The 22,338-nt window shown below is 37.6% G+C and overlaps 1 protein-coding gene across 1 annotated transcript in view; it reads right to left on the bottom strand.

Moving 5' to 3' along the window:
- AOX1 (aldehyde oxidase 1) overlaps nt 1–22,338 on the bottom strand; it is a 38,621-nt gene that overhangs the window by 15,792 nt on the left and 491 nt on the right. The window contains exons 2-21 of the mRNA XM_066553367.1: nt 21,781–21,838; nt 20,738–20,834; nt 18,486–18,594; nt 17,822–17,948; nt 16,875–16,936; nt 16,193–16,273; nt 15,275–15,355; nt 14,078–14,222; nt 13,816–13,908; nt 11,957–12,108; nt 11,644–11,737; nt 10,977–11,086; nt 9,942–10,126; nt 8,651–8,813; nt 7,315–7,407; nt 5,206–5,375; nt 3,807–3,933; nt 3,395–3,517; nt 2,189–2,285; nt 1,123–1,247 (exon numbers count right to left, since the gene is read on the bottom strand). Coding sequence (XP_066409464.1) covers nt 1,123–1,247; nt 2,189–2,285; nt 3,395–3,517; nt 3,807–3,933; nt 5,206–5,375; nt 7,315–7,407; nt 8,651–8,813; nt 9,942–10,126; nt 10,977–11,086; nt 11,644–11,737; nt 11,957–12,108; nt 13,816–13,908; nt 14,078–14,222; nt 15,275–15,355; nt 16,193–16,273; nt 16,875–16,936; nt 17,822–17,948; nt 18,486–18,594; nt 20,738–20,834; nt 21,781–21,838 — 2,292 coding nt within the window. The remainder of the gene's footprint in view (nt 1–1,122; nt 1,248–2,188; nt 2,286–3,394; nt 3,518–3,806; nt 3,934–5,205; nt 5,376–7,314; nt 7,408–8,650; nt 8,814–9,941; nt 10,127–10,976; nt 11,087–11,643; nt 11,738–11,956; nt 12,109–13,815; nt 13,909–14,077; nt 14,223–15,274; nt 15,356–16,192; nt 16,274–16,874; nt 16,937–17,821; nt 17,949–18,485; nt 18,595–20,737; nt 20,835–21,780; nt 21,839–22,338) is intronic.

The following is a 22,338-nucleotide window of genomic DNA, read 5'->3' as shown; positions in this document are numbered from 1 at the left end:
TGTATTATTTTTATTACTAAGGCAATACCTCATTCTTATTTAAAATAAAACTATTTGTTTCCTAATTATCTAAGGTCTTGCTAGTGTCAGGAATGTTTTTGGTTGAAATAATTTTCTCAAACACAAAGTTTTTCATACTACTTGGCTATTGGCAATATAATAATAATGGAAATTATAAAAGGAGCAGAACTGGGCTTTGAACACAAAATGCCAGTGTTGAGTCTGAAATGCCAGCAGTTTCATGCACTATGGCCATTGCTCTGCAGACCACTAGCTATGGCAGCTTTGTTTTGTCATTTACCATCATGACAGTGTCTAGAGGGCTAGAACACCTCTACTATGAAGACTGAGCGACTTGGAGTTGTTCAGCCAGGAGAAGACAGCTCCAGGGAGATTTTACTGTGGCCTTTCAAATTATAAAGGGGATTTCACAAGAAACAGAGGAGGACTTTTTAGCAACGCTTTTATTGACAAGACAAAGGGCTATAGTTTTAAACTAAAAGAAGGCTGGTTTAGACTGGACAAGAGAAAGAAATCTTTTACAATGAGGGTGGTAAGGCATGGGAACAGGTTGCTCAGAGAATTTGTGGACACCCCATCACTGGGAGTGTTCAAGGGCATGTTGGATAAGACTTTGAGAAATTTGATCCAGAGAAAGACAGCCCTGTCCATGGCAGGAGTGTTGAATGAAATAGTCTTTAAAGGCTCCTTGAAACCCAAACCAATCTGTGATTAGGAGACTGCTCCATGGAGCAGCAGTCTTACCTACAGCTGTTAGACTTGATCAGATCATCAGTAGGTTCTGACTCTGTAGAGAACTAATTGCTCCTCACTCCAGTGGAAAACTGAGATGGAGGAGCCTCAGCACTCCACAGGGAGTTTTTCATGCCTACAATAGTGGAGTATGAAGTACTTTGTTCAAAGGGAAAGGAGAGACTTATCCTGACAGTGGAGTGCTCAGTGTTTATCAGAATACAGCAGCACTACAAAGCAGCTGTTATTGGACATCCAGATGGCAAATTCATGTTTCTATGGCTTCTGTTCCTACAGATTTGTAGACAAAACTTTAAAAGCTCTATTGTCACAAGTCCACACACTTTCTCTGAGAATGCTCTGCATTACCTGAATAATTGCTGGATGCTGTGTTGACACATACAAATCCATTTCTTTATCCTCTCCTTTTGGAACAACAAGCATACTCTGAGTCTCCATGTAAAAGTGTTTCTGTCCCCCAATGCAAATCTCCCCTGATCCAATGAGAAAAACACAAGTATTACTGAGGGAAAAGGACAGAAGAAATCAACCAGAGAAGAATTAACAGCCCACCATCATGTAAATTATGGTAATCAGTTTCAAATCCTCTGATACTACTTGTGTGAAAGAGCAACATCTAAAATAAAAACACAAATTAAAATCCTTGTAATATTAAAATGGTCTTGTTCCAGTAGCATCACCAGAACTGGATTAAAGCAGAACACTATTGCCCACAGGTGGTGACAACAATCTATAAAGCCTAGATAAGTTAAACAAAGCATGCACATACTGGACAAGGTCAAGAAGAGGGCCACCAAGATCATCAGGGGGCTGAACCACAGGATGTATGAAAAGAGGTTGAGAGAACTGGATTTATTCATTCATAAGCAGAAAAGGTTTAAGAAGAGATCTTATTGCAGAAGAAAAGGTTTAAGAAGAGATCTGTCTACAACTACCTAATGGAAGGGTGTAGACAAGAGCAAGCCAGACTGTTCTCAGAGATGCCCAATGGAAAGAGAAGAGGCAATGAACACAAGAAATTCCAGCTAGAGATAAGAAAAATCAAAATCAGCATGAAAGCAGTGAAACACTGGAACAGGTTTCTATGCAACATGCTATAGATGTTGCATAATCTCCATATTTGGAGATATTAAACACATGACTGGACATAGCCTGTAACAACCTGCTCTAACCAGACCTACTTTAAGTAGGAGGTTGGACTAAGACTCCCTCCCAACCTAATTATTCTGTAACTTCTTCCAAGTGATGCAAAAAACTTGACTGTAGCAGCAGAACAACAATACACTAGGTTTAGCTATTTTCTCAGGCCTAATGACTATACAGAAAAAAAGTAGAACTGGGACTTGAAGAGCAGACAGCCAAACCCAAATACTGACAGCCAAAAATTTCACATCAAATGTATTCTACAGTTTACCTTCAATTGTATTATCAACAGTTTCAAATGCCTCATCAACATTTCCTTGTTCTAATTTTCTCTTTGGCTCAAAGAATGAGTTGTGTTTTATAGCTTCCTGTAATGGAGAAAAAGAGAAATGGGGGGTTTTAAGTATTTTTAAGATTCCCAGCAGCACTTTAGTCTCAGGACCAACACCATTGTCTTCAGAGACTGGAACCACCAGCTACCTAAATCAATGAACAGCTGTATTCCATCATTTTACTGTCATTATTGAGTTTGTTTATTGAATACCAGCAATTCTTTCCTGATGCATCTTGTGTAACTGATGACAGCAGTTTCTGAAGGAAATGCATTCAGTTTATTTAACCTGCTCTTCCCAGTCATACATCCAGAAAGTGACCAAGACACCATAGAGTAAGAATGCAACTGCATCATCCAAAGTGTGATGCCAGTAAGAGGGGAAGAAATCACAAGGACTAAGTAAAGGTGGAATCTATTTATAAATTAGCATTTGCTTTATTTCTAGTAAGATTTCATTGGATTTTCAATTCTAATGAAATGTTAACAAAATTTGTCAGCCTTTATCTATTTTTCTATCAGAAAAATTGTTCCATTAGACTACACACACATTAAAACAAGCTGTAAAGTGACTGCCAGAACTAATGCTGATTCCCTGTGTGTTCTTTGTTCCTTACTTCTATTCTCTTTAATCCAGGGTAAGTCCATATGTGACTCTCACATTACACTTCTAAAATATTCATCCCTAACACCTTTCTTTCATTTTCCCCCAACAACTCCTACGTCTCCAGCCTAGCTTTCAAGCTAGGCAACAGATAAAAATGCTAGAGATAATCAGAGGCTGACTGTAGCCACTATACACATGTTGACTTACCAACTGGTAGCTACCAGAAAATTAGAAACCAGCATGCCCATTGCCTTTTCCTCACTGGGAGAGTTCTTTTTTTTTTTTTTGCATTCTAATGTTTATTACTGTAAAACTTGTGAAACCTTCATACTTTCAAAACTGTTGCCTGTCTATCACAAGTGGTCAAAAGTAGACAAAAGGTTAATTTATTTATAGGGAGATACTCACACTGCTTAACTGGATGTTCAAATTCAGCTTGTTTCCTTAAAAATCATATTTTAAAAGCAACTAAAGAGTGTGAACTGCTTCCATTCATTAAATAGGTAAAACAATAAAAAAGCAGAAGAAATTATTGGTACCTCAATTGTTAAAATTACTGGTTCCAGCATTTCATACTCTATCTTCACTTTTGCAGCTGCTTGTTTGGCATGAACGTCTGAATCTGCGACCACAGCACAGACAATCTGACCCACGCAAATCACCTGCAGAATATACATCAGTACTGGAACAGTGGATTCAAACAATTCCCACATGTGTTATTGATATTCTTATTTTACATTACCATCACTTATATTTCCTGTTCAGAAGTTTTCTTTAAGAACGTCTGTATTTTCACATCATCCATGAAGCTAACAAATTATAAAAATACCACTATAACTACAGAATCAGGGAAAATACGCTGTTAAGAAATGGATAATAGGACAATAAAAGGCTGGGAAAAAAAACCAGTTAAAATTAAGAAAATCAGTTGCAAAAAGATTGTATTTATACCTCGTTTCTTGCAAATATAATCTCTGGATCATCAGAAAAATGAAACTCATTTGCAGCTGGCACATCATGAGCTGTTATGACATCAAACACACCTGGTCCTTTTAGGGCCTCTGAGGTATCTATAGATCTGATTGGGATATGGGAAGAGAGAAGTGCAATTCATTAATTATAGAAACTGATGACAGAGGAAGGAAACACAAAACAGAGGTATACTTCTTGTACTACCAAGATTTGCTCATAGGCTCACATACATCTTTTCTTTCTGTTTCTGGCATGTGGAGAAGTGCAGATAAAAGACAATTTAAGATTCTACTAATCTGCTTCATTTTTAAAAGATAATTTAGATACAACAGGGAAATCATTGGCCCATTAGATTGCCTGAACTGCATTGGTTTAATAAAAAGCACTGCACAATTACAATGTTACAACTGCAACTTTCTAAGACCTGACAGCCTACACACATATTGCAAGATACAAATACTCATCTTCAGATGGAGGATTCGTGTAGAGAGATACAAAAGTTACAAAACCAGTATAAATGGAGAAGGAATGGAAATGTCTAGGTGTAAAAGGATCAGAAAGAACAGCACAAGGTCTATAAGAACAACATATTTTGATAGCATCTACTTCAGCAGGTCATCAGATCCCAGCACACGTACAGGCATCTTCTCTGGACACCCAGATCAGGAGACAAAGGAGACTGAATAGATCCTATTGACTTGCAGAGACAGGGGGGATGCCACCTCTGTGATGGGACCAAAAAGAGGGCTGCCAAACCCAGCACTGACCTAAGAATAAGTCAGGAAATATAACAAGGACTCCGTAGCTAGAAGCCCCAGTCCTATCTGTCATGACAGATCACTTGATTATGTCTTGGGGCCTGAATGTTGAACAAACTGCTAGGATAGGTGTGTCTTGGCAGCATAAAAGCATACATTGAAACAGTTTTCTAACAAAATAAATCCTCTTCTCCACCCTTTTCTCCTATAAACCTCATATGAGCTTTGCCACCTTGTTGCTGCAATGTTGCCACACTATTTCCTACATTTTGAACAATTTTCTTCTTTCATCATAGAGTTAAGGTTTAAAAGCAGTATTGGTAAAACTGAATCTTGAAGTCCATTTGCACTGCACAGCTGAGCACTTTGTGGAGGTAGCTAGGCTAGCTCTGGGCTGGTTTATGGACCAGAAACAGTTCACCCTTACTGGTACAGTAAAATGGGGTGAGACACTTAAATCCTAACAAACCTTTCTACTAGTGCAACAATACTGCTTCCAGCATGGATTTGCGTGCAGGTATCAGGCATGCTGTTCTGTACACACAAAACTCATCAGTTTCTAAAAATCTCAGGCAGCAATTCATTACAACACTTTCTTCAAGTCCACTTTGAACACTTACACAATCTTAGCATGGGCTCTGGAACTAGTGACAGGAGCCAGAAAAAGCTCCCCATCCACAGAAGGAAGGTCATCAATGTAGACTGCTTCACCAGTGGCATGCTTTATCCCAGACTGGTGCATAACGGGCCGTCCCACAGGGTCCTGGGGAGACTGGCTCGGATCTACATCCTGAACAGTCAGAAACACACACCCAGCACCCCCAGGTAAAAAAAGAACAGTCCTGTTACTCTTACAGCGATCAGAAAATAAGATGAATGAACAACTACTCATACAATCATCTTCTGGTTCAATTTTGAAAGAGATATGGCTGCAGGAGGTGACTGCTACTCCTGGGGATTTCATTCTCCTCTTTTCTTCTCTATGGAACCTTCAGAGAGTCCCACACAGGTTTGTTTATTTGGATTTTTTCCTTAATTATTTACATCAAAGTGACAAACCCAGCACTTTTTCAAAAGACATTTTCCTCCCTTACTGAATAGTGTAATGAAGCTTTGATAATTTTCTGAATTATTCTCACAAGATTCTGCTCTGAACGTTACCAGTGTCAGGTGGTTTACTATGAGCTATATGCAATGGTTTCTAAGATTTGTCTTCCTCACTGAAAGAGTGCAACTGATCACATAAATCAGTGAGAAAATACTGCCTAAATATTTTCTTCCCAATTATTTCCTTGCAACTGTGTATGAATTTAGTGTCTTATTAATCTTACTTTGCTATTTTTTTTAATTAATACAGCATTTCCAGTTAAATCTGCCACGTGAACTAATGTTGCAAACTTCCAGAACACCTTTTCAATTTTTGTGTCAGTATTCATGCTAACTTTTTCCTTTTCTACATTTAGAATTTGTTAATTGCTTATGACTTAAATGTTTTTACTTCTAAAGCTTCTAGCACACAAGTGTTCAGGCTACACACTTCCACTTCCTGCACTTTCTGGCACACTGTCTGCTATTGGCACAAAGTCAAGAACAAACACTCTTCACTTGACTGCCTGAAGTTCCTCAAATGGATGTCTCAGCCAAACTGCTTCAACATTTCCATCACAGAATGACAACATATTTGGATTTCAGGATAAGCATTCTTTTTATTCATCTTAATAATGTCCAAATGAAGGAGCGCAGACAAAAAATATGGCCTTACAAAATCTAAATAGAAATTTAAAGTGGAAAAACTCAGATTTTCTGGGTCTCTAAATTTCTATTGCTCAGTGCCAATTGGTCTGAGTAATAAATTGTTTCAATTTCTGATGTTCAGTCACTTTATTACAGATGTGGAATAAACTGAGGAAAAGTCACAGAAATAGTCCCCTTGATCCTGGCTCCTCTAACTGCTTCTTGCCCTTGTATTTTTTAAAATAATAATAATAACAACTCTGAACGAAACTTAATATAACAATTTGAACAAATTTGAAGAATTTCAAGCAAGTGTTTTTCTAGGGAATATCCAAACAATTAAAAGAAAAACAACTATTTACCTATATTTCATTTGAATTTTTCTTTAGGTTTTCAAAAGTCGGTATTTTAACTTGTGTACTGAGGGTGTCAAAATATTAAAAATCCTTGCAGGTGTTTCTACCATGAACTATTTATATGAGGAGCTCAGAAAATACCAAATGTGTTCTTTGCTGCTCTCTACTGTTGATTTAGGACAACCTGTTTGTGTTAATTTGAGCACACAATCATCACACACCATCTTGATTCCTAAATCTACAGTAAGAGCCCCTGAGGACCTTGAGACAACAATACTATAGCTATGCTACAGTGTATATATACTATACCTGGGCTTTCCAACCTTTTTTTTTTTTTTAATTTCTTTCTAACTGGTTTGCACACTGCAATAAACCAATTTTAAGCAGTCTGACAATGGAGTTTGCTTAGCATATTTATGTTCCAAGAACTGTCTAGAAGAAGTGAGTACACCCCAGAATCTATTTTTACAAACAAGGATCCTCCAAATGAAATACAGTTAAAATCAACCACTAAAAGCATTTTGCTTCCAGTCCTTTGGAAAATCTGAACCTGACCTTCACACCATACCTCATGTTTGAACTGTGACTTTTTACCTAGTCTTATAAAGCACAAAACAATGTCAGAATTAAATCACTTGCCTGATATATTTGGATACTCTGGGGCATTCTGGTTTTGAAATCTTGTAGGACACTCCCATATTCTACAGGTATGCCTGGATAATGGCAAGAATCCTGAAAAGGAAGTGAATTACTACTAAAACTCACATTTTGAACATTATGATTAGAAAAGCCAACAATCAAAATCAAGCACAAAATCTTTATACAGGAAATGTTTTCCAGGCTCAAACTAGAAAGGCCCTAAAGCAACAACCTGAAAACAATGTAGAGGTTTTAGGTGTCACTAAATAATACTTAAAAATATATTAGATTCAACAAATATACTTTTTAAAGTAAGTAACATAAAGTAGGGACAGACAGACGACCTTTGTTTTGAGGTCTGATCAAAAGTGGCTCAGAATCACTCCTGGTACTCAACAATTACCTATAATGTTAATTTAGAGGAAAGAGGTCAAGATAACAGAAGAAAAATGTTAAAGGGATATTTTTCTCTGTAAGAACATATTTAAGACAAAAATAAAAAAAGCAAATTACCATAGAACATCTTGGCAAGTGAAACTTTAGTGTCCTCATCTCCCAGCCAACAGCTCATACAAGAAGGAGGGTTGGTTTAGTATCTACAGTTTTTTCCCAAAGTCTTTATTTCTATTTCATCTATTTGTTTTTTGAACTACAGAGTAAGATCTTTTGCATATTGCCTTTGGGTCTGGGAGCTTGCTACTGGTGTGCTGTTGTATTAATATTGCTCAAATGTCTTTTAAAGCCTTATGTCCAAGGTAAAGCTATCTGAGCATCTAAAAGTTAAATGGGCATCTCTCCATCAGCCTCTTTGGGAGTTAAACACTTAAGTTATTGAGTAGCTCCAAACACCAAAGACAATGATTTAGCATGCTGTACAAATTGCAAGCACTAACATATAGCAAGAACACCCTTTCTATTTGCTTGCACAAGAGCAGACATGGGGAACACCTGGTTTGCTCAGCCTGGAGGAGAGTCAAGGGAGACCTCACTGAGGTTTTCAACATGCTCACAAGGGAAAGTGGAGGGGCAGGTATCGGCCTCTTCACTCTGCTGACCACTGAGAGGACTGGAGGAAATGGCATGAAGTCGGGAGGGGAGAGCTTTAGGTTGCACATCAGGAAGAGATTTTTCACCCAGAGAGTGTTTGAGCACTGGAACAGGCTCCCCAGAGTAGTGGTCACAGCTCCTAGTCTGAGTTCAAAAAGCATTGGGACAATGCTATCAGGCACATGGTGGGACTCCTGTGGTGTCCTGTGCAGGCCCAGGAGTGGGACTCCATGGTCCTGATGGGTCTCCTGTAACTCAGTATATTCCATGATTTTATGAACTAATTTACCATTGTCTTCAATGACTGCGATACTTCCAGGAAAAATCTGTAGAAGAAACTGACCATCAAAGTTTTCTTATAGTCTACATTTTCATCACCAGCTGAGCCTGGGAGAGCAATTTCTTTAAGGACTAGTCTGCATGCTTCATCCAACATTTGTTCATTCCAGTGTCTGTCAGGAAGAATAATAGATACAGTCACACCATAACTAATAAGAAATAAATACCAATTGCAGTAATTTATGTGTACCCTTGACCACAGACATAATCCTGCTCACAATTAAGCCAAAATATTGATTCTAATAATGTCTGCAATTTTTAAAATGGTGTAGATCAATGTTGCTCACAGAGCTGAACTCCCATAAGCAAACTAAATTAAGTGCTATGCCAGCATTTTTAAATAAACAAATACATAAATAAACCTTATTACAGCTTTAAAGCCGATTTAGCAGTCTTACTGATTATCATCACATTGCAGATACTATCCCATATTTGAAAAAAGTAGATATAGTTGCAAAATGTAGATACTTTCAAGGGATCTAATTAGCTGTTACATTTTCTGAAACCACTGTCTTCTTCAAGTAACTCAACACAGTTAATTCTGTATAGTTACACGGCCACAGATATCAAAATATTAAGTCTGTTAGACTAAATTTAATCATGTTAAGCATCAAAAAATAGTGAACACTTCAACTAAAGAAACAGTTGCATATTGAATAGCAAAAAAAGGTTATGGGGGCTTCATTTAATGTTATTTTTATGCTGCTCAAATTTGCAATTTTTTTCCTCCAAAACTTTGAAAAGTGCTGTAAAGTGGGAGGAAAAGTCAGGGACTTATTCCAGAGCTTATTGGGACCTTGAAGATATGTTGAAAAGGTGAAGACTTGACTTGTGCTCCTAACTTTATTTGGCACATCTAATGTTCTCAAACTTGGTATCTTTTAGAGACAAACTGAAGGACTCAAGAACATTGATCAGAGAATTATCAAATGTATGGGGTACAGAGTAATTTACTCATCCTTGGGTTTATGTGCACAACTGACTGATGTATACCTCACCCACTTATCTCACAGGCCATCTCTCTCATCTCTCTGCATAATTCACACTGGAGTTGTGCTTCATGTGCAAACTCCAAAATGTAATAATCCTGAAAAGTCATCATTAAGGCTTGATTATTCACTTGAACATACAAGGCATCAGGTCGGGTAAATAAAATCTTTCTGTACTTTCATGTCCCAAGGAACACGAACCTGAGCCTTCAAAGTCCCTTTACTCAGAGACACACAACAAAGAAATTTTACCTTCCAATTAGTGTCCAACAGGTTTGTTTTGCACAGACTGTTGTTGAGACAGCACCTCCATAGAAAATGCTTAGATCCTTTATAATGTCTGTACCTTCTTCAAAAAGGACCCTCATCCCGGCATTGGTTATCGGAAGAGCGTTTTCCCGTCTTGGTGCTTGTCGAAATGCAGAGACATACTCCCCCTGAGCAAGACCACACAGAAATGCAGATATGTAAGTACCTGAAAGTAGAACTTGTTATTGCACTATGTGAAGTAAGAGAACAGAAAACGAAGAGCACAAATTCAACTTCCTGAGTATTCAAGACCATGCACTTTCTTCTCTTGACCTTTCAGTAGGTTTACCATCTTTGATTTTCTAGCAGCTCATCACCAATCTCCCATCACCTACACAGTTCAGATGACCTATATTTTTTCATGGTAGATAACAGGAAGACAGGCATTTTGTGGAGCTGTATTTATAACAAGACCATAAGTTTAGAGGCTTCAAGGTATTGCCATACTGCAGTATTCATATAAGATAACCCATAATTCTCTTCTAAGATCCCATATCCACTCTTGCAAATCCAGTATCAGTTAAAGACTATTATTCAGTTCAGCAACATTTATGGAACAACCACAGGCACATATCCAATCTTATCCCATTTTAGAGAAAAATCCTCAGGAGATGACAATGCTTTGCCTATTTGATGCCAGTCATATCACAGGTGAGCAGCCTGCTTTGGTGAGCACAATGGCAACTTGTCCAAGACCCCTTTCCACAGGGGATCTAGACAACTGCTATTTCCCTCATCATTTTAGGGCAAACTTTTTTCTGAATATTACTCTTTATGTAGCATTGCCAGCAACCTGCTGAGTTGTGTTTTTTGGCTGAAACTGGGAGATAGTATGGCACTGAAATGAATAAATGTAAGGAATTCAGAAAGCGAGCAGTAATGGTGCTACTTTAAACAGATGGATTATGCTCCTTCTTGCTCTTTATTTCATAGTCTTTAACTCTGCATAAAGCAGATCTAAACAAACTAATAACTTACCTTCCTAGAATAAGGAATATGGAGAGAGACTAAGATCTCTTCTGGTGTAATGGTATTGTTACCAACTCCATCTGCAAAAATATCACTCATAGGAATCTGTCGCCTTTGTCCTAAAAAAAAAAAAACCAAAAAACTCAAATCTAGAAAACTCCCTATAATTGTGCAATTAACACAATCTCAATAGTATTTTAATTGGCAAGAAATACCTGCTGCCTTCCTGAATAAATAACCACTACAGAGCTTACACAAAAACTATCAGTGATATGTTCTATAAATTTAAATGTTTGCTCCATCTTCCATAACATCACAATACCAGATTCCTAAAAAAAGTACCCAGAGGTCAATCCCCATTCTGCAAAAGTAAAAAATTATTAGGAGGGTGGGGCTTTTGTTGTTTAGGTCTTTGGATCATTTCTTCTTTTCTTTGTTTGCTTTTCCCCTGAGATTCTGAACATTTCCAGGAGTCCAAAAATAAATAAATGCTATTGCTCTTTCCTTTCTCTTTTTGTTATTTTATTCTGCAAGTGACCATATTTGTTACTCTGTGATGGATATTATGAAAGTTAAAATTCACAGAAGGGAAGATGACAAAATTCTGCAAGGAACCTAAATTTTTAAGAGCCCTTTGAACACTTAAGTGCTACAGAGACAGGCTATCTCCTCCTACCTCTTGAAGCCAGATTGAGCATGCAGTTGCTGGCTGCCAGAACAGGATTCAAGTCTGATGTTGATTTTCTACTTATGATGTTTCCACCAAATGACTTGAAAAAATAAAGTAGCTTATGTTACCTTTCTCTGTAATCATCATATTAAGTGACAATATGGCATGCAAACTATATGTACGTTTATACGTATTGAAAGCTACAAAAAAAGATATTGATAGAAAATTCATGGCAAAATCAAAATTAAAAATGCATGTGGTCAGGACAAATTTCACATTTGTTACAATTTTTTCAAACTGCAAGTACTTCCCAACATACAGCAACATTTCTTATCTGTTCTCCGCCCAGAGTTCCCAACTGCTGCAAGACAGCACAGAAAACCCTCGTCTTCTCTTCAGGAAACTTGGCAATTGCATTTGTCAAGATGTCTTTCACTAGAGAGAGGCTGCAGGCAGCTCCCAGAGTTAATCCTGTAACCAAAAGATTATGAAAGTGTAACATGTGCATTGCTTTATTGCCTGGGTTTTAAAGTGTCTTCAGACTGTAGAGTTAGGACAGCTCATGGGAGCTAAGGCAGATAAAAGGAAAGGAGCCTTTGCATTTTAAAGGAACCGGAATGCTTCATTTCAGGAGACTGAGGGTAAAATCCCTAGAAATTATGAAATAGAGACTAATACCTCACCTCTTCTGCAGAAAGGGAAATCCTTTCTGTGCTTCCAGGTGCACATCCCAACTGCTTCCCTTGCACCTTGCTTTGACTGAGTAAACATTTAGGAGACATCACACAAAGGTGAGTCAACTTCAAAATGCTTTCAACAGACTTCCTATTCTAAAGCATGACTTTCTATCCTAATTTGATCTTGCTTTGCATATGAACATTCTAGTTATTCTTCTAAGGTGGGGGTAGGTAGTGTTGGCAGCAAAAACCCAAATAGTCCTAACAATGAAGACAGTATCATTTTTCCCACTAGAAAGAGAACTCACATGCATTTACTTGAGAAGTTCTTTGTAAGATTATACTTCTAATTTTTTTTTGTAAATGGAACACAGTTCCCTTCTATTAAAAATAATTATTTAATAATAAATGAATGTTTTCAATTAATACTGGGATTCAATTAAATGTATAAATGAATATATAAATAAATATAATTCATTTTAATTAAGCAAAGTAATATTAAATTTTGTGTATTTAAAAGAAAAATTTTATCAAAACATATTTTGCACTTAAATCAAACATAAATTTGCATTAAAGAGAGGGAATACTATTTCTGACTGCAAACTAAACCGCATATCTCTTGTTTTAGGACTAGTAAGTCTCACCTTCAAATATCTGGGTCTTATTTACACACTTTAAAGAAGGAGTAAGAATTCTCCCAGCTTCTTTTCAATTCTTAGCTACTTTTCAGCTAAGAATAAACTAGTCTTTGAATAGAACTGGATGACTGACCAGAAATAAAATAGATATTCTAAATGCAATGACAGAACTATCAAACACAGCTTATCACTTACAAAAATGTGGCTTCAGGCATATAGCAAATAATTTCATCAGATACTACTTTCCTTAAAAATTTGGCTATAAGCTAGTTCAAGGTAATTTTTATTCAATTACTTTTGACTGTTATGGTAAGTTGAGACCTGTTCTGGTTGTAGTTCTAATCCACCAGAAATTATTTAAAATCCAAAACCTTGTCTAAGTAAAAAAGCCTCCATGCTTATTATAAACATGTAAGTTGAGGTACAACATTTTTAAGCTATTATAATTAATGCTGTTATGATTGAGAACAAGATTAGTTAATGCATATCAGTGATGCCAGTTTAAGCACAGCCTTTTTTCTAATGTAACCAAGTATGCCACATGTTAACTCTCCCTGTGGCTCTGTATGGCTCTCTCTCTGCTATTCAGCAGTCACAGAGCAAATCCTGCATGACTGATCACCAGAACCAGTATTACCAGAATAATCACCCTCACACACTAAGGCCCCAGATAATATTGCTGGTCAGCTCTGCACTGAGTCAGGAAGACAAAACCATCCTGCACTGTGTTGTTGGCAACAGCCTCCTTGACCTAGGAAAGAGCCAAGCATGCTTAGGAACGAGTTGCTCGGCACTCTGGAATGGTGCAGCATTCCTTACTGCAAAGAAATCTTCTATTTCAGGAAAACGTGAAGTCTACTGACCATCATTTGTGTATTTCAGCACATTCAGATCAGGGATCCTTGCAGGAGCAATAAGAACTGGATGGAACACACCTCTGAGTTTCATGTCAGGTCCTACAAGATAGGAATAGACATAGACAAAAGGTTTTTCCATAACGACAACTCCCACATACTGGAATGTAAGCTCAGGGATGAAGATGCAAAAAGAACCACAAATGTAGCCCCAGTCCTCTCATGCACACTGGAACTAAAGCAACAGGAGCTGTTCTGATCACATACATACCCACACTGGTGTTCCCAACCACAAGAGGTGCTTTAGGGTAGGTAGCTTTCAGATCCAGCAGTTCATCCAAGCTTACAGGAGAAATCCATGTTACTCGCTCTCCATGAAAAACCAGAGTTCTTTTTGGTTGATTTTCTGCCATTCTCTGATAGAGAAACATAGCAGATTTAAATATTTAGACATATAGACAGAAGTGAGGTCTAATAGACAATGGATTGAAAGTCAAAAATGTTCTTAAACAACAGCAATTCTACATAATCCTTTAAAATTGGATAAAAAGGGGACAGAAATGTTATGCTGGCTAATGTTTGCACAGTGGTGAAAGTCGAGGCTGTGTGGGTAAAATGTCTTCAAGTAATTCCAGTGGGCTAATAAACAAGAATGATAATAAACAGTCCCCTAGCAAAAGATGTAGGGATAGATCCTGCAATTGCTAAAACTGTTAGAAAAGTGATAAAAAAATACTTAGTGGTAGTGCTTGGAGAGCACCAATGGCACTGACAGCAGCATCCCCTTCTAGATTATGCATGCATTTAAGTGTCTCTGGTTGTTCTAGCACTGTTTACTGATCACTTGGAAATAGCTTGTGAACCAGTGCTGGTACAAACATACAGTCAAGAACTCTTGTCCTGCAGTTATTAACCTTTCTCCAGAAGCAGTCATCTAACTACAGACTCTGGCTTTGGATCTCTACAATGGTAATAAAGTAAAATAAACAGGTTTCAGTTTTTCTCGAGCAAATACTGAAATCAATAATTAAGGATGCCTAATGCTTTCCATTCCAGCTGTTTATATCTTTGGCATGCCTTAATCACTGGGGCTAAACACTCTCTGATCTGGGTGGCCATCCAAGAACAGACTAACACAATTATTAAGCCACAAAATTGTTTTGCAATGTTAAAAATTGTTTGTCATTCAGTTTGCTGTGAAGTATTTGTATCTTCAGCTGCTGGACTGAAAACTCAGTCTAGGTTACTTCTTTAGGTTCTCACCTGACACCTAACTCTGCAGCTTCATTTTCCCAATATGACTTTTTTTGGTATGTGAATATTCAATAAGCTTACTGGGCAAAAACCAAAAAGGAGTATAATAACATTAAAACGTTTTGACATTTCTTCTGATGAATTACTGCTAAGCAGGACTTAAGAATTAATTCTGAACAGAGCATCAGAATAATCTATAAGCAGCAAAAGGTACCATTAGTTCTGGAGGGAATATAAGCTCCTGGGTGGGATCTAAGGGCTGGAATTCATCTGCTGAAAACAGGCTGGTGGACACCTTAAAAAGGAGACAAGAAAAGACCAAGAATTTTCTCTCATCATTAATTTCATAAAACAATAATAAAAGCAAAACCAAAGCCAAACCAATAGACTGCCACTGAAGCTAGTAAAAAAATTAGTCATTTCATTATAATTTGGATTTGTTTTTAAATCACTATGCATCATTTGGAGGTGCTGAGGTGAAAGAAGTGTTCATAATATTTCCTTAAATTTTACCGCTAACACAAATGACAGTGCAGAAGCAAGCAACTGAAGGACTGAGGAGTAAGTATAGGCTTCCTGTAGTTCTACTATAACAAAGTAGTTTCATGCCAACCTAAAGTACTCAAAACCCAAAGAAGTAGATCAGATATTACTGAAAGAAAATTAAGAACAAGGTGAAGTATTTGTATAGATAAGAGGTTTCACATAAAATGACAATCATAGCTCTAATTTTTAAGTGTATCAATTCTTCAGAGTCAAGTCAGCAGTTTTCCTAAGAGACCAATACACAGAGCATCACTGATCATTGATTTAAGCAAATTTCACATATGCCCTAATGTCTTTCACAATATAATTCTCACTGAATTGGTAGAGCTCAGACTATTAATAGTACTGAACCTGAAGAGCTGTTCAAATCTCAGCTCTGGAGACCCAAACTACCTTATACAAACTATCTGACACAGACAGTTCTATCAGAGCCTCATCATACAAATTTACACAAAGAATCCTCAATTTTTCAAAATATTTCCAAATTTCTTGTGAGAAATAATAAAATATCATATTTATCAAATACTATATGCAATATTCTAAGTTTTATATTGAAGTAGGGTGAGTAATATATTTAAAACTTTACCTTCTCTTCATTGTCAAACAAATCATCTTCCTGATCCAAGCAACTTTTTTCATTTGCTTTCCTTTGACAACAAATGGATTCCTAAAATAGGAAAATCCCATTACTGAAATACTGCCCAGGGTGGCAATGAGTTAAAGCTCATAAGATAAAAGCGACTCTGTATTTCCATAAAGTTCTAGATGAAGTTTAATAACAAGCTGAATTAGAAGGATTAAGTGTTAAAGGAGTGATATTAAAAAAAATATTTTAAGTCATCAAATGTTGACATCCTTAATACAAAATAATTCCCACTGTGTAGAATTCTTTTGACATTGTGAGAGCAGATGTAGATGGTCTGTATTGTTTCCTTTACCACCTGTTCACTCCCCTTTTTCCTTGGTAGGTTTCTGACACATTGCATTGCATGATAAATTCTAAGAATGTAGACTGAAATTGTGCTTTGATTAATGCCAGTACTAATCCACAGTAAACCACATGGAGTTACTTCAGATTACTCCTCATAATCCAGGTTAGACATCATGTTCACTTGTGTTTATCAATTTTTCTAATGGGTTAGGCCATTTACTCAGAATGACACCTTTAAACAGAGGGAAGGGATGATCTCAGTGAAAATCTTGATGGCTTGTATATGCATATACACTGATAGCCCCAATCTAGCACTCCTATTGCCACTACTTCTTACCTTACAGAAGGTTTTACAGGCATCCAGGATTGGTCTGTATCCAGTACAGCGGCACAAGTTCCCTGAAGGAAGGAAATCAGTCAGAAAAAGCTTTGCTCTAAAGACGTGGCTTTAGAACATCATATATTTATGTGAGTCTTATGTTTTTTAAGCTCAAGGAGAAGTGTCAGCTCTCAAAAAGACAAAATAGAACAGTGGCACAAGACTTAGGACCTTGCAGACCCTAACAAAAAATGCTGTTGTTTCAAGGGGAGTATGAAATAGTTGAGATCTGCACTACAGTGAATGCTGGCTCCAGGTCAGTATGCAGGAGAATAAGAGATTGTCGAGTATTTTTTACCCACTCAAAACGTTGTTCTCTTTCCCCCTGACTTTTGTTCTAGAGGGAAAGGAAACTAACATTACACCTCTAAGCTCACCACTCAGCACAGGAAATGTCTTTGGCTCCACTGTGACTCTAGAACACAACAGATGACAGAAGGATATTTTACCTACAATAAATGCTCACACTTTCCCTTACTGAAGATAAGGCAGAGAGATGCAGACTATCTGTTTTAATCCTACTGCAAAGGGCCTGTCCTGCAAGGTTTATGACATTCTCAACATCAGGTATAAAGGGACCTTGGAGATGGCTCAGATGCAGCTGCTTCTCCAAAATGACATAATTTTTGCACATCTGATTTTAAGCATTTCAAAAGACACATATGGGGATGTTTTGAGCACCTGAAACAATCCACAGCTCTGTGTTTCATTTTCCAGGATAAAAGAATGACAGGGAATACAAGGTCTCCATCCAGCAGCAACACTTCTAGAAAGCACAGCTAGTAAGAGTACATCCTCCATGCATGCAGACATGTATACTCACACAGACAAGCACTCAGATAGACAAAGCACCTGAAGAAATGCTTCAGGAACACACCTGCAAACTAAAAAGTGGCAATATTTACCAGCCAGAGCCGCAATCATCTGCTCCGAAGTTGGTTCTGGATGGTTTCTCAGCAGAGTGTATATGGACATCACCATTCCAGGTGTGCAGAAACCACACTGGGAGCCATGGCACTTGGCAAGTCTTTCCTGAAATGGAATACCACAAACAACACTCCTTCCAGCACTCATCTCCATTCTAATGAATGCTCTCTTAAATGGGAGATGCCATACAAAATGTTGTCTTGGTAATAAACCAGATTTTTAAAGTAAAACGCTTAAAGCAATATCAAATGAAAATAATTATTTTGGATGTGATGTTGATGCACCTCTTACTAAAGGAGCTAATTAACCTTTAGCGGACTTCTGTCTTTTTTGCACCTATGCTAAAATATGAACCAAAGGGACATTGTCCAAGATGTGTTATTGGCCCAAAGAGAGCAAAGCCTGACCCACTCCAACAATCATCACATACCAACTTCTTGATCAGACTGCCAGTATTAAAGTAAGATCTGTCAGCAGCCTTGATCAATTAACCACCAGAAAACAATGTTGCCCTCTGTTGTCACTTAGAAGGGAAAACAACCATCTTATGAAATTCCTATGCCCTAAAAGCACTGACACTAAATCCATTCCATCCAAAAAAGAAATCAGTAATCTTCCTATACAGTGATAGTGCACTCTCACCTGAACTGGATGAATTCTAGTTTTTGTACTTCCAATACCTTCCACTGTAGTCACTGCGGCACCATACAAGGAGCAAATGGGAAGCAAACATGCGTTGGCTGAATAGTGTCTTTGGAACATAAAGGAGAATAAAGAACATGAATATTATTTTAATAAACAAGTCTGACTATTATTTAACAGTCAATCAAGACATAGTTCATACTTAAAAAGCAGCCACTATTAACATTTGGAATGAGAAGCAATCACTTTCTAGCTCTGTCTCTTGTCCTCCATATAAAAGCATATCTATGAGGACAATTCCAAGGAATTTACATCTTCCTTAATACCTCAGTCTTTTCTAATTACCCTCTTGCCCACAAGGAATCTGTCAACTGTATTTTGAAGGAGGAAGATAGGGAAAAGAAGATTGGTGTAGTCATTAGAAGTAAAGAATTACTGCACACTACTGCAAATTTATAATCAAAATTCCGATCCAAAGGAAATTCTGATATAAAGTAAATATCACTGTTCCTAAATAGGAATGATGTTGCAGCATAAGCCACAGCATATGTTGCAGGAGAGAAGGCCATGATACACAGAGTATCATCACACAATTTCAGAAAGCTTCAACTCATAGAGTAACACCATACCACTTCAGAGAGCTTCAAGCATCTGCCCATACAGAGTAACATCATATAACTTCAGAAGACTGCAAGTGTCTGCCTTCTTGTTCTTTAGCCCAACCTTTTATACCACTCATGTTGATGCATTGCACCTGTGTGTCCTCTGTTCCCTTTGGTGATTGGTCAGTGCCCCTGGGCACTTCAGCTCTCATTGCTTTTAATGCTGCTCACCTGACCTACACAGCTGTAGCCCATTGGGGATGAGGCTTGGCCACAGTCCCAAGCCCCAGTCCCAATCACCCCAAACTGTGTACCTACAGAACAACACACCAAAATGAAAATTCTTCAAAGCATTTAAAAATTTCAATAAAATTATTTAAAATTATTGTTTTTAATACAGTTTAATCTTTTTCAGTAGTCTGAGTTAATTTTAGCTCTTTCATTAACTTTAAACATTTTCATTTGTGTTGCATTCCAATGTAATGTAACTGTACAAAAGGAAACTGGAATGTTTTTTCCCCACCCAATAAACACTTCAGCGTACAATGACATGTAACCATTTAACAATTTGATTGATATTTTCTCAACTTAAAAGCAATTTATTCCAGTCTTTAGCTTAAGGACTCAAACTCAAACTCCAGCTTTCAGTTCAAAATCCTTTTTTCTGTGGGTGGGATGTAAGGGATGGAGTTCAGTATTAAAGGGCTGGTAAGACTCACACTTGTGCCTACCCTACCTTCCCACCAATTATATGGCAGTATGCTGGTTTTGGCTGGGATAGAGTTAAATTTCTTCATAGTTTGAAGCTGTGCTCTGGAATTGTGCTCGAATGGTGCTGATAACACAGGGATGTTTAGTTACTGCAGAGCAGGGCCTACACAGAGTCAAGGTCTTTTCTGCCTCTCACCTCACCCCACCAATGAGGAGACTTTGGGAGACAAGAAACTGGGAGGGGACACAGCTGGGACAGCTGAACCAAAATGACCAAATTCATATTCCATGTCATATGGCATCATGTGCAGCATATAGAATCGAGGGAAGAAGAAGAAAGGGTAGAGGTTTTGGAGTGATTGTGTTTGTCTTCCCAAGTAACCATCACAGATGATGGTGTCTCAGCAGTGGCTGGACATCTGCTGATGATGGGAAGTAGTGAGTAAATTATCTACTTTACTTTGTTTGCACAAGCAGCTTTTGCTTTATCTATTAAACTGTCTTTTCTCAGCCCATGAGTTTTCTCCTTTACCACTCTGATTCTCTGCCCCATCCCGCTAGGGGGAGTGAGTGAGCAGCTGCATAGTCCTCAGTTACCAGCTGGACTTAAACCACCATACAGAGCTGCAGGTAGGAGCCACATTCCAGTGGTCAAGCCAAAGGGTCTTAAATTAATGCCTCCTACGACCTCTTGCAGGGGCTATCAGTATTTGTAAGTAAATAAAGCATTTGAGTGTGATAGTTCAGCAAATTTACAATACAGCTGACTCAACAGCAATTTTTACAGCATTCTCCTTTTGGATTAAAGTGACCTTTCCTCTAGATACTTTTACTATTAAGTACAAGTTCTACAACTCTGTTTTTAAGGTTTCATATCTGGAAATGGTATCAACAATCATAAATTTTTCTGCAGGTTTCAAAATATTCTGTTGAGGATACCGTATCTTCTTTGAAGCTGGCTCGTAAGTTGATATCATCACTGTGCAAGCACCACAGCCACCTCCTCCACAGCCATACTTAGTTCCTGTAAGACGGACTGAAAATGCTGTCATTAGGGAAAATAATTATCTGGGCTTTATTCCACTCAAAGGCTTGAGACAAACTTTTTTCCTAAACTCCTAAGGAACACAGAATTTGTTTGGTATCAGCATATGTACTGGATTCTGTTCTATATTGGAATAAATTTTCAGTGAAAGCAAGATAGAAGCTAAGAAGTTACATGACCAAAATCCTCTTCTCAAGAAAACAGAAAACTTGATTATAATTTATTTTGGAAGAGGAGTAAGTTGGGACAGAAAAGGGAAGTGAAAATTACTTCTCCAAGTGAAAATTTGAAAGGAAGAAATATGTAATGGGCAAACCAGCTGTATATCTGGAATTCCAGTGGAACACTAAAATTTCCCAGTTTCTCTCAGAAGGCCCATTTATAGACAGGATATTTGCCTTGCATCTCATCAGAAGGATCACACTTCTGAGAGAAGTGCTCATTTCTGTGAATCTGGAACAGTGGCCAGTCTAAAACTGTGAATCAACAAACAGCTACTTTAATGTTCCAAAGCCACCAAAAGAAAGGTGCCTTTTTTGCCCCTCAAAATTCCATCAGTCTCAGGTTTTCATCACAAGATCTCCCCTTTACCAGGAGAGATATTATTACAAAGCCTGGGGACTTTTATTCTGTCAAGTTACTTACCCCTAGGTTTTTAGACTTCTTTATGAGGTGGGAGGGGAGGAACACAGATAGACACATATTCATTGTGCCTGATGGCATAATTTATCTCTTTCAAAAGCCAGGCTAAAAATACAGCAGCTCAACTGAAGAATATTTGGAATAAGAAAGAGACATCATTTAGTGCAGTTGATTTATCTTAAAGGAATCACAACGTCCTTAATCTGGTAATTAAACCTTGAATTAAAATTTCTTAGAATTTTACTTGAATAAGGCTTTAATGAGTGACTTTAGGGAACAGACAAGAAAAGGATACGCCTCTTTCGCAGATAAGCCAAGAGCATTTGTTCAGGATCAGCATTTTTCTCTATTATCTACAGCAAGAAAGTAAAAACAAGCTTTTATTAAGAAACCAAGGCATTTCATAATTCAGGGCACAGACTACATTCAAACAAGGCCAGAAGAGAATCCTTCTCTGGTTCTCTCTCATAGTACTACACTAATTGCCAAACACCACAGGAGAGTTTGGACTCCTGGAAATTCCTTTTCAGACACAGACACTTCCAGAAAAGAAGTGTTAGGGCACCTTGCAAGTACTAAAAATAACTGCTGCTCAGTGAAATGTTATACTGAGGGAACTGACCTTCGGCCACACTAGAAATAAAAATGCAGAACTTTAAAGACAGCATAAAGAACTAACTAATGATTTGCAGATTTTAAAGTCTCCCTGGCACTCTGACATACTGGAATAAACATTAGAGGAAGTCTGTAAGGCTATCGGCAGTAACGATTTCTTTTCTAGTTTTATTTATATTAACTTCACTTGCTGTAAGAAACTGACAACACAGAGCAACAGAAATATCCACATTCTTGA

Source organism: Molothrus aeneus, chromosome 7, assembly GCF_037042795.1.
Source record: "Molothrus aeneus isolate 106 chromosome 7, BPBGC_Maene_1.0, whole genome shotgun sequence".
Lineage (NCBI taxonomy): Eukaryota > Metazoa > Chordata > Aves > Passeriformes > Icteridae > Molothrus > Molothrus aeneus.
The sequence above is the reverse complement of the archived record's forward strand: the minus strand, read 5'-3'. Positions and strand labels throughout refer to the sequence as shown.